At 48.0% G+C, this 13,211-nt stretch overlaps 1 protein-coding gene across 1 annotated transcript; it reads right to left on the bottom strand.

Annotated features, from left to right (window-relative positions):
• Nucleotides 1–2,025: 2,025 nt before the first annotated feature.
• Nucleotides 2,026–9,971, bottom strand: LOC310778837 (PDZ domain-containing protein 4-like; the record flags this gene model as incomplete). Its single annotated transcript, XM_083639281.1, has 7 exons — nt 2,026–4,113; nt 6,014–6,115; nt 7,786–7,848; nt 8,017–8,115; nt 8,240–8,327; nt 9,016–9,341; nt 9,852–9,971. 7 exons carry the CDS (start codon nt 9,969–9,971, stop codon nt 2,026–2,028), a joined length of 2,886 nt encoding a protein of 961 aa, XP_083495407.1.
• Between the last annotated feature and the right edge of the window lie 3,240 nt (nt 9,972–13,211).

Here is a 13,211-nt window from a genome sequence, read left to right on the forward strand (position 1 = left end):
CTCAACTTGTTGGAAGGAAGACTATCTCTGAAGATCGATACAGATTTTTGTTACAGTGCAAAACAGACTGCGGAAATAATGTGACAGCAAAACGGTTTTACACGATCAATTGGTTTTATTTAGAAAAGCTTTCACTGTAAAATGCCAGACATTGAACATCACATACAATATTGAACAAACAAGTACCGTACACGTTTTGCTATGCTATGCTAGAAATTGGCAAGGAATAAGCAAGTTCATAGAAGGTCACATGGTCACATCCACAATTACATACACCCTGGCAAAGACTTTTAATCTTTTGAAGCACATGGAAAAATCATTTAGACTTTTAATATCAAACATGCATGAAATTCAAATGGCAAAGACTCAGAATTTGTTCATCTTGTTTTATAAATAGGTCATCCTGTTAAGTGTAAAAGTGGTCGTCCTGGATGAAGTACAATCATCCAGGATGTTACCAAAGCTTTCTGGAGAGCGCTAACATGTGAAGTTGACATACTGTACACCCAGGGTTCCTACACGGGTTTGAAATGCGTAGATTATTGAAGTATGTAAAGTCAATTAATAAAAGAAAAATCCAGGTGTTAAAGTAGTGGTGTTAAATTAGTTTTGGAAAAGTATAGAAAAATATGAAGTCCTACTGCAGCTGTTAATAGCCTAGATGTTTGATGTACTGTAGCTGCAGACCAATGAGTTGTAATGAAATAGCTAGCTTACAATCACTATTAGAATAGACCTATTGCATACTGACCACCAACATCTTCAAATCCAGTCAAGAAACTGAGGTCTGGGGGGAAAAGTAGGAAATTCTGAAATGGAAAATGTATAGAAAGGCTGTACATCAGGTTGGACGCCATTTGTCATGGACCGCAAATTGACATGATTGTATTTCATTAAATGTGCCGTTTTGAGTTCAAACCCCCGGTTTCAAACGTTTCCTGTGCTTAGTATGTTACAATGTGCTGTTTCAAAGCAGTATGCTGCCAGTTGGGCTGTGCTTCAGTGTCCACTTCCTGTGCCTTTGAGTCTTCGTTTGAAAAATGTGCTATACTGTAAGAGTGCCTGTAAGACGAGGCACAGCTCAGTAATTAATTATAGAATATCAAAAAAGCTTCTACAGCCTGAAAATGATGTTGCACTGTCTCCATCTGTCACAACAACAGAGCCTTTGTACATTGACCACTGCAAGACTGACGAAATGTCCTCATGTCCACATTGATTGGCACACACTGTTCTTTTGAGAAGTTCTCTTGAGGACAATGTGTCCACAAAAGATGTTATGGCAACAGAAATGGCGGCTTTGATCCTCACTTTTATTTCATGTTATCTCATTGCCAAAAAGTAATAGAGGCTTGCAATGATTACAGGGGGGCTATTTATCTGCGCCACTCTCCATCCAGCACCGGTAATGACTAAACAGCAGGTGGTGCTGTCTATCGCATCTCCTGTCCCTTATGTACAGTGACAGATCGCAGGTGGTTCATTTGCTTCCCTTTGCCACACAGCCTTCTAACTGGACTTACCCTGAATATCTGATTAATTCAAAAATGCTAATCTTTCGCTCCACTTCCACGATCCCTGCCTGTCCGTAAGTCTGTGCAGCTCCACGTTTATTTTTCTGTCTGGTACATTGAAATCTGACAAGTTGAGACAGGTTTCTGCATAAATCAAGCACATGTAAATGACTCCACTCAACCAACCGAGATGCACAGCAACGTTAGTAACCCACAAATCGTGGCAGTCTCAGCCAGCAGCTCTTTTCTCCATCCAAACATGAAGGCGTGGTACCTGAGATACTTCCTACTACCACCACCCAAACACCTATTGATGGACTGCATGACCTCCAGACAGTTTAAATAACTGTGCCAACTGCCAAGGCGTAGCAAAACAGTTCATGGAGACCCTATGGAGACATTTTGTGTTGGTGTGTTCCTTTATTTTGGCAGGTATTGGACTTCCTGGTCATGTGGTTTTTACACGGAAGCAGCACATTTGTCTCTCTCGTCTGCCTCCGTCTCTCCGTCCTCAGACTGTGGTGACAGACAGCAGGGGGTTGTAGATCTTCTTCCCGTCAGGCGACCTGGTCCCGTGGGCCAGCAGCTCCTGTATGGTGATCCAGTTGTCCAGGATCCTGCGGCTGCGCTTCTTCATGCTCCTGCGGTGGCACAGCTCCAGGATCGAGGTGGGTTCCACCTGCTGGTTTGTCTCCCCCTGCTGGCCTCCGCCGGCGGCGGCGTTGTTGCCCTGCTCCCGCTCGCGCTCCCTCAGACAGTCCAGGCGGCTCTGCATCATGAACTCCCTGCGCCGCCGCTGCTCGCGGGCGCGCAGCAGCTGCTGCTTGCGCTCCTCCTTGCTCCAGTAGCGGCCCATCTTCATCTCGCTCACCGCGTCGTCGTCCGTCGTCATGCCGCTGCGCTCCTCTCGGATCTTCATGGCGCGCGCCTTCAGCAGGCGGTCCCTCACGGGCCTCTTGGCCACGTAGCGCGAGCCGTCGCTGCGGATCTTCACCTTCCACTCCATGCGGGGGGAGGAAGGCAGGAGGGGAGGGGGCAAGGCCAAGGGAACAGCCGCCGGAGCACCCTGGGGTGCATCGTGACATGTGCTGCCCAGGCTCATCGGGCTGTCGTCCCCCCCGGTGCCCACGCTGCCCTCTCTGGGTCCGACGAGCCACTCGGAGGCGGAGGGAGACCTGAGCTGCATGCAACTCTGGTAGCGCTGGGGCAGCTTGGTTTCGTTCTGACGACGGGACAGGTACGGGCTGTTCTCTGCACTGCGTCCGCCCGCCCTCTCCGCTGTGCCGTTGGCTTTGGGGTTACGTCTCACGCCTCCGTCCGAGGCCCTCCTGGCCCCTCCGTCCCGGGAGAGGGACCTGAATTTGGCTCCGGGGCTGGAGGTCTTGGCCTCCGCTCCTCTCCTGTGACTGTTGGGAGAGTAGGGCTCGTTAAGGTTCGCCTGTGCCTTCTCTCCTCTCTCGCCCCTGGCTCCCCTCTCTCTGTGCCGAGTGGAGGTTGGAAGCGGCAGACTAGCTGCTGAGGGGAGAGACTCCACGCCCTCCAGGCTCTGTGTCGAGGGCGACGGGTACTGGTCATTGACCAGAGGGGTGCTCCGGCAGCTTTCCCCTCCGGTGTTGTAGGCACTGGTGCTGTCCTTGTCCGAGCGCTCCCTCTCTGGGAGCTCGTTAATGTCTGACAGAGCATGGTGGCAGGACTCCTCACTGCCCAAAGTTCCCCCTGCTCCGCTAACCAAACGCCCAGCTCCTACAACACCTGCTGCTGCTGCTGCTGCTCCATTCTCGTCCTCCAGAGGCCAGGCCTTCAGGCAGCGCTCCCTCAACTGCTGCATCTTCTGAGCCCTCAGGATGTTGCGGCACTTAAACTCCAGGTGGCGCAGCTCCTCCTCCAGAAGGGCCATCTCGTGCTGCATCAGGGTCTCGTTCCTATTCACATCCAGGGGAACACCACCCGCATCCTCTTCAGCCAGGCCTCCCTGGCCTCCCAGCAGCAGCAGGGCATTGCTGTTCTTCTCATAGTAGCACTTGATCTCCAGGAGTTCCTTGTACCTCTCGCACTCCTCCTCCGTCAGCCCAGGCGTCATCGTCATCATCCTCACGGGATCTGCTGAGTAGGCCACTCTCTCCACTCTCTCCACCTGCTCCACCAGCGCTCCGCCGCTGACACAGTCCAGCCCGAGCAGGGAGTCCGTACTGAACTGGAGGTCCCGGGAGTGCAGCAAGGTCGGGGCGTCGCCGTGGCCGGACAAGAACTTGCGCATGCTGCCGGGTGTGTTGGTGGCGTTGGTGTTGGAGGCGCTGGTGTGGTCGTCCCCCAGGAGGTCGTGCTCGGAAGACTCCTCGTAGCGCGTGCTCTCGTCGGTGCGGCCCACTCCACTGTCCAGCTCCTGGCTGTTGCTCAGCACCGTCTGTAGCAGGCCGGGCGAATCCCTGTTGAGGGAGCGACCGCGCCCGCCCAGCACACCACCGCCACCACCAGCAACGCCTCCTGCTCCAGCACCCAGGATGGAGGTGTTGTTCCTCAGTCTGTGGCTGCTGGGCAGATGGATGGCATTGTCCAGTGGCTCCAGTTCCAGCTCATCCGGGTCCAGCTGGTTGTCATTCTGACGAGGAAAATGTGTATCGTGCACAGGTTGGTGGAGGTGGAGATGTTGAATGTTCAAGGGACAAAGAAAAGACAGAGAACGTTGCATTAGAACGTTATAAATGTGTAATGCTATATATTCAGACAAAACAAAGGGCCATGATTAATCTTCACTGCATTTTTTTGCATTGAAAGTATGAAGTTGTGTCGATTTGTATCACTAGATGGAGCCAGAGTCATGTGAGAGGCTAAGACATTTTGCAATAGCCTGCCTAGCTCGTCTCCACTGACTGAGGAATTATAAATCACACATAGTCTAGATTAGAACATGAGGTGCCTGTATTCACATTTTTGTAGCTTTTTAGCTAGCAGAGGGTGAAATGTTCATTTAGAAATAGCCAAGCTCTGAAGGGCGGCTAACACTTGATGACTTTCATAAGAACGGTTTTTGCCGTTTCGAATTTATTTGCTTTGCCATTTTGATTGACACTCCCTGAGAAGCTGATCAAATGCAATGCAAAGACTTGAGCTTAATTGGGTAAAACAACAATTCAACCCTCAGAGTAGAGTTGATCCTGTCTCATTGATTTTGCTTTTTGTGAATGTGAATGTGTTCTCAGACTGCGAGACGGGAGTATTGATCATCCTCATCTTCATTCTTATTCTAACAACCCTTTCTATTTTGCCTCCGTCTGTCTCTCGCGGGACGACAGATCAAGGCTTTAATCTCTGCTCCTGCTTTTCCCCTCTGACTCGTCTCTACTACTCTCTCATTCTGACCGCGCCTCACTAATATCAATGTTTCACAGGTGGTACTTGTGCTCATCGCTCTCATAAATACAAGGGCATATTTAAGCAGAGGAGAGCTGATTTGTTTGTGTGAGAGAGAGTGTGGGTGGGTGTGTGTGTGTGTGTGTGTGTGTGTGTGTGTGTGTGTGTGTGTGTGTGTGTGTGTGTGTGTGTGTGTGTGTGTGTGTGTGTGTGTGTGTCTGTGTGTGTGGTGTGGGTTTGTACGTGTGTGTCTTTGACTGAGACCGTTTTAACGAGCGCTCCTTAAACCTGCCCTCTAGCTCCTGTGTGGCCAGCATACAGATTTCCACATCCTCTGTGTTCATATGCGCATATTGTTGCATGTGGATTAGTTTGTGAGCTCTCTGCAGCCCAGTTTTACAATGCCAAACAACGCCAATCTATTTGGCTGCGTGCGTGCGTGCGTGCGTGCGTGCATGCGTGCGTGTGTTTTCAAATCATTTGGACGAGATGTGTAGTGTGTTGTTACTGCGTTATTAGGCCCTCGTTATCCCGCTAGCATCGCGACCTTGAGGGAAACACAGCAGTGACACATTAGCACTTTGCGCTATCTCCCTTTGCCTCTCCTCATGTTCTATATCTCTCTCTCTCTCTCTCTCCTCATGTTCTATATCTCTCTATCGCTCTCTCTCTCTCTCTCTCTCTCTCTCTCTCTCTCTCTCTCTCTCTCTCTCTCTCTCTCCTCATGTTCTATATCTCTCTCTCTCTCTCTCTCTCTCTCTCTCTCTCTCTCTCTCTCTCTCTCTCTCTCTCTCCTCATGTTCTATATCTCTCTATCGCTCTCTCTCTCTCTCTCTCTCTCTCTCTCTCTCTCTCTCTCTCTCTCTTTTCCGGCACTATCTGTGTTCTCATCATGTGTTACCTTCCCTGTCTCCTTCCTTACACAAGCAGTGAGGAAGGAAAAGTAGAGAACCGCGGTGTTTTTCGTGTGTCCCCATTTTCTTTGCTCTCTGTCCTAATAGGACTGTCCTTTACGTGTCCCAAATCTGGTGATAACGACTATAATGTTAATAATATACAGTATAGTTGGATACTTTTCACATATCCGGCTATGTGAGATCATTCCTTGGTGTATAAATAGGGGTGTATATAATATTCACTCTCCTCACCTCTATCTCAGGCCGTGCGAGGAGCAGGGAGATATTAGTGCTATCCTCCCTGGTGAGAATAGCTACCGCCTCCTCTCTGTTCTGGATGTCCACTCCGTTTATCTGACGAGAGAATGAGGAGAAGGAAATTGGGAGCTAATGTCAGATAGCGCCAGAGCCTTTTAGACCAGGGGCTATATATAGGTTCAATTAAATTTCACACACAATTCAGGAAATGGATTTTCTTCAACACTGAAAAGTGTCTCACATTAGTCAAATTATCATGATTTGTGATATTCAACCTCATAGGAAAAGACTGAGAATAGAAACACTATTAAGCAAATTGAAACGGAAACTGTTCTGTTAACGTTCGAATATGGTTGAATTAAAAGTGAGTCGAGCACAGCCCCGAGTCATCTGAAGATGTTTTCATGCACTTTAGTGCAGACATACAATAATAAGACAAAGTTGAAAACTGGGTGTAGATGCGTAGCCGACAGGGGTTCCCATACTTTGTTTTTTTTTTATCTTTGGACCCAAAAGATACATTTTGTGTCTCCCTGGGGCCCCTCCCCCAAAAAAAACATATGGTAATGAGTTGCCATGACGACCAGTTGGTGACCCATAGTTTGAAAACACCAGCCTACATTAAGTCTATTAAGGTGTAGGAAGGCTCCATAGGCAATGAATATGATGTTTTGTGTTGGAATGTTGGAATTGTAATATTTGCATAATTGTGGAATTCTGATTGGATGGCCATCCAATGATGTAATCTTGCTGATTGTCTACATAAGGGCTGTCTTAGATTCACACTCCCTGATGAAGGCTCCTGTGTGAGCAGAAACATGTTGGTGTTTTTTAATCTATAGCCATGTTTAAAATAAAGGCTTTTTTAAATTTTCTACTACAAAGACCAGTGTTGCTGTGGGATTTTTTAAGGTTTGCTCTCTTCCACTCTCCACAAAGTTTTTTTTTGCGGGAGACAAACTTTATTTTTCTATCAACTACTTTAAGTTAACCCATCCACGTGCACCTGGCTCTCATATTTCCAAGTCCATGCAGCGCTCTTCTCTTCATCTATTCTAATATGATGTTTTGTTGGCTGCACATTTTGTTCTGTTCATGTAGTTAATAAATCAGTTTTAACTTTACTTTGGTATATATATATGACACCCCTCATTTGTTACTTCCTCGAGCCGGGTTGTAACATTATGACTAAAACTAAGGGAAAATAACTCGACAACACAAACTACATTAAACAAACAGAACAAAAGGTGCATCGTGAGGAGGGAGGGAGAGAGACTGGATTGTCTAAAGCCCAATGAGTGCACCGGGCCGAGGTGCACCCAATCAGCCTAACGACCCCCAACACTCCTGCAATGGACCCTTCTCACGGGGGCCATTTTGTGTCGAAAAGGCAGGGTAAACACAGGTGCAAGCAAAACACTAATGAGGGTTTCCATCTTCCATGATTGTAATTTGGAAACCCTCATTAGTGTTTTGCTTGCACCTGTGTTTATACTGCCTTTTCGACACAAAATGGCCCCCATGAAAAGGGTCTATACAGGGCCATGAGAGCGGGAGGATCGTCACACTTTTATATGATTTTATTACAGAAAGTGTAGGAAACCCATGACCAAAATAGTCATACATTCTGTCATTGTGTTAGTTGGAATTCTAGTGAAAATAAATTATTCACCTTTTTTGCTGGGGACCCCCTGGAACCCCTTCAAGGACCTCTGGGGGGGTCCTCGAACCCCACTTTGTGAACCACTGGTTTAGGAAACATGTACCTGTAGTATTCGATCTCCCTCGCGGATGCGTCCATCTATGGCAGCAATGCTGTTGGGGTTCACCTGGAAAAAGAGGGGTGTGGTGGGGGGCGGGGTTAGTGTCTCACTCTGATAATTAGATCGAGTATGATGAGGCGATGGGAAAGTTTGATTGAAAAACAAAACACAGCAGTTAATGTTTCATGAGAGAAGGCAGGTCTCGCTCATCTCTGTAGGTTTGATCATCTTCACCTCGCCTACATAGATGCCCAGGTCCTCCTCATCATCGGTTCTGTAGCACACTGTCAGCCCGAGCTTATCCTGCTGACGAGACTTATACAGCGCCACCTCCTGGTGGAGTCACATAAAGGTTAGAGGAGGACAGAGAGGGGACAATGGGGGGCTGGCGTTATCGTGCGGTTAAAGAGAGCTTTTTGGGACCAGAATTTGAAAGAATTTGAAAGTGGGTTCTCACCTCGTATTCCAACTCATCCTGTCTGTCCACTTCATGCTGAGTGATATCGAAGTAGTCGTTTGGGTCGTAGTATTCAGGCTCTATGAGACTGAGAATGAGATACAAGGAGATCATATTTTGGCAATTGGGGCGGTTTTAGGCTTCAATTCTATCAACAGCATTTGATGAAAGAAGACAGCAGCTGAGCTGTTGACATATTACACTCTAGAAAATAAGGTTCATTAGGGTTCTATATAAAACTTAAGGTTCTACAATCTACAGTATATAATTTACCAAAGAACTCCATGGCTAAAAAGGTTCTATACAATTTCTGAAAGACAACAAAGAACCCTTCAAAGAACTCTTCTTCTTCTTCTTGAAGTGCCGACTGATTGGTGGACCCCAAAGGGTTCTATATAGAACCCCAAAGGCTTCTATTTTTAAAAAGTGGTTCTATATAGACCCCCAAAATGGTTATATAATGTTTAAAAAGTGGCTCTATATAGAACCCCAAAATGGTCATATATAGAACCCCAAGGGTTCTTTTAAATTAACCATCTGAAATGGTTCTACCTAGAACCATTTGAGGGTTCCAAATACGTACCAAGCTATAGAACCCTTAAAGGTTCCATATAGAACCACTTCTTCTAAGAGTGTACAGTTAGACCTGCTGCAATGGCCATGCAATAATCATACACACTCTCTCTCTCTCTCACTCACTCTCTCTCTCTCTCTCTCTCTCCCTCACTCTCTCTCTCTCTCTCTCTCTCTCTCTCTCCCTCACTCTACCCACTCACAGTTCATTGAGCAGGTAGGGCTCGAGCAGCGGGGGTAGGGGAGGTGATGGGGGCGGGTCGGGAGGCGAAGGCGCTCCACAGGGATGCTGGCTGCTGCTCTTGCCCAGAGTCAGCATATGCTGGAAGCTGATGTCCGTCTGCGTGCAGCTGTCCACACAGTCGGCCGTCCCCATGGTCACGGCCCCGAGCCCTCCTCCTCCGGGGGCGCCTGATGCCACCAGGCCCGCCCGCCTGCGGGCCCCCCTCCTCAGGATGTTGGACAACACGGGGTCCCGCAGGTCCAGGGTGGGATCCCCCGACAGCCGGGACAGCGCCTTCCCGTTCACCTGGAAAACAGGTGTGTGCAGCAGAGATCACTCAGTGCAGGGGGGGGGGGGCAGACGGGGAGAGAGGAGAGGGGAGAGAAGTGCAGGCAATGGACGAAAGTTTTTGAAAATGGGTGCAGGGAGAAAGACACACAACAAGAGAAACAAGAGAAGTATACAAGAAAGAAAAACAGATCATAGGTCTGTGGAAAATGTGTGGCAGCTTTGGAGAGTGTGAAGGTTTTAGATGGTGAAGAAGAGATGAACTAGATAGCTGCTGACATGGACAACACAGAGTGAGGAAGAAAGGAGGACTGACCCACATTGATCAGACAGACAGGTAAGGTTAGTTCACCGTAGTAAAGCCGGCTCACAAAAACAAACAGACACACACACCTAAAACAGAGATCTACTAACTGAGGAAGTGTTAGTCAACCAATAGAAAACTAGAAAAAAAGAGTTTGCTTTGTAAAAGATTCAGACAGCACATCACACTGAGAGTAGCAGAGTGGAAGCCATTTATACTGAGACCTGTAATCGACCGTCAGCCTCAAAAGAGCACAGCATGTTGCTGATGTGACCCTTCTGTGGAGAGAAGGAGAGAGACAGGATACATGATGCTGTTAGAAAGGACCACTGGAGAGGAGACATGATGCTGTTAGAAAGGACCACTGGAGAGGAGACATGATGCTGTTAGAAAGGACCACTGGAGAGGAGACATGATGCTGTTAGAGAGGACCACTGGAGAGGAGACATGCAGCTGTTAGAGAGGACCACTAGAGAGGAGACATGATGCTGTTAGAGAGGACCACTGGAGAGGAGACATGATGCTGTTAGAAAGGACCACTGGAGAGGAGACATGATGCTGTTAGAAAGGACCACTGGAGAGGAGACATGATGCTGTTAGAGAGGACCACTGGAGAGGAGACATGCAGCTGTTAGAGAGGACCACTAGAGAGGAGACATGATGCTGTTAGAGAGGACCACTGGAGAGGAGACATGATGCTGTTAGAGAGGACCACTGGAGAGGAGACATGATGCTGTTAGAGAGGACCACTGGAGAGGAGACATGATGCTGTTAGAGAGGACCACTGGAGAGGAGACATGCAGCTGTTAGAGAGGACCACTGGAGAGGAGACATGATGCTGTTAGAGAGGACCACTGGAGAGGAGACATGATGCTGTTAGAGAGGACCACTGGAGAGGAGACATGCAGCTGTTAGAGAGGACCACTAGAGAGGAGACATGATGCTGTTAGAGAGGACCACTGGAGAGGAGACATGATGCTGTTAGAAAGGACCACTGGAGAGGAGACATGATGCTGTTAGAGAGGACCACTGGAGAGGAGACATGATGCTGTTAGAGAGGACCACTGGAGAGGAGACATGCAGCTGTTAGAGAGGACCACTAGAGAGGAGACATGATGCTGTTAGAGAGGACCACTGGAGAGGAGACATGATGCTGTTAGAAAGGACCACTGGAGAGGAGACATGATGCTGTTAGAGAGGACCACTGGAGAGGAGACATGATGCTGTTAGAGAGGACCACTGGAGAGGAGACATGCAGCTGTTAGAGAGGACCACTAGAGAGGAGACATGATGCTGTTAGAAAGGACCACTGGAGAGGAGACATGATGCTGTTAGAGAGGACCACTGGAGAGGAGACATGCAGCTGTTAGAGAGGACCACTGGAGAGGAGACATGATGCTGTTAGAGAGGACCACTGGAGAGGAGACATGAAGCTGTTAGAAAGGACCACTGGAGAGGAGACATGAAGCTGTTAGAGAGGACCACTGGAGAGGAGACATGACGCTGTTAGAGAGGACCACTGGAGAGGAGACATGATGCTGTTAGAGAGGACCACTGGAGAGGAGACATGAAGCTGTTAGAGAGGACCACTGGAGAGGAGACATGATGCTGTTAGAGAGGACCACTGGAGAGGAGACATGATGCTGTTAGAGAGGACCACTGGAGAGGAGACATGATGCTGTTAGAGAGGACCACTGGAGAGGAGACATGATGCTGTTAGAGAGGACCACTGGAGAGGAGACATGATGCTGTTAGAAAGGACCACTGGAGAGGAGACATGATGCTGTTAGAGAGGACCACTGGAGAGGAGACATGATGCTGTTAGAGAGGACCACTGGAGAGGAGACATGATGCTGTTAGAGAGGACCACTGGAGAGGAGACATGATGCTGTTAGAGAGGACCACTGGAGACATGATGCTGTTAGAGAGGACCACTGGAGAGGAGACATGATGCTGTTAGAGAGGACCACTGGAGAGGAGACATGATGCTGTTAGAGAGGACCACTGGAGAGGAGAGAGGCAGGAGACATGAACAAAATACTAGAAGCATACAGAGGAGGAGAACCACTAAAGCAATGATTCATGTTAACACAGACACAAATGTGTTTCCTTTGAGTGTTAGAAATAGGCTAGTTCTCCTCCCCTCCTCCTCTTCCTATTATTTTGTCTTAAAAGTTTTTTTTTATATGATTTCACCAAGTTTTCTTTTATATCTCTAATAACAATGTAAGAGGATAGAACCACATAACACCAATTTACCCGCCTTTTGAGTGTGAAATTACTGTAGTTTACCCAAGACATTTTCAAGTAAAGTAATAGTATTCTGCGGTACTGTAGGTTACACATTTAATCTAATAGCAGATCAGCACAGAAAATAATTGAACATCGCTGTGAGGTGAACGTGAAGTGTGGTGGAACATCAAATTCACTCTGAGATTGAAAGTCAGTGATATAAATATTGATATGGAGAATCAAATCATTTTCTAGCTGAGATGGTGTGGTTGATAACCCTCCTCTCTCTCTCTGCAGGCATCGACACGGTTCAGACAGATAGTCCACACACACACGAGCAGAACCTCCCTGTGCTACACTGCCGCTCCGGTTCTGCTCAAAGCCAAATCCTGCTGTGATGTATGAAATATCGCCCCCGGCCCCGCCCCCTCCCTTTGTGGTTCCGTTTCCGAGATGTCGCCCCCTGCTGGTTGGTACAGTGCGAGGAGGAGGAGAAAGCCTGGGATAATAGCGAATAAATCTGCTCAAGAAATGTGATTAGAAGCATTTTGGCTCTGTGCCGACTGAACCCCACTGATCATGGCTACATCAAAAGACTACCTCTCACATTGAACCTATTATATTAATATGCACTAAAGGGGGGGAGATTCAACCAGTAGGCTATTCATGCCTGTTTTAACTGAAGGTGGGGGGGTATATTAGGCCAGTGGTTCTCAAATGTTTTCACATGAAGGACCCCTAAACTGACAAAAATTAGACCATGAACCCCCATTTTGATAGGATGTTGTCCCACGGTCCCCCATATGATAATACAATTGATGCTTTTAGATGTTTTATTACAGAAAGTGTATGAAACCAGTGACCCAAATAGTCATTGTGTTAGTTATGAATGGAATTATAGTGAAAATAAATTGCACCCCTTTTGGCTGGGGACTTCCTGGAACCCCCCCCCCCCCCCCAAAGGACCCCTGGGGGTCCCCGGACCCCCATTTGAGAACCACTGTATTAGGCTACATTATCCACTGGCTGATTTAAATGAGCACATATTTCTAGATTTAAATGAAAATGTCACAACAAGTCCCAGACATTGTCTTGATGACATCAGGTTTGAGGCAGAGACAGTTAGCCTACATAATGTTTGTGTGCCTGAGACTGTTTCTGAGCCAGACAGCCATATTGTGAAGTGTATTCACGGCACGCCACCACACACTGACCTTGGCTGTCTGCAGCAACCCTCCACATCTTCACCACCACCGTGCCCCACATTCTCTCTCTCTCTCTCTCTCTCTCTCTCCTCCCTCTCTCTCTCTCCCTCTCTCTCTCTCTCTCTCTCCCCCTCTCTCTCTCTCCTC

The sequence above is a fragment of the Poromitra crassiceps genome (genome assembly GCF_964638095.1).
Source record: "Poromitra crassiceps genome assembly, chromosome: 6".
In the NCBI taxonomy this organism is placed as follows: Eukaryota; Metazoa; Chordata; class Actinopteri; order Beryciformes; family Melamphaidae; genus Poromitra; species Poromitra crassiceps.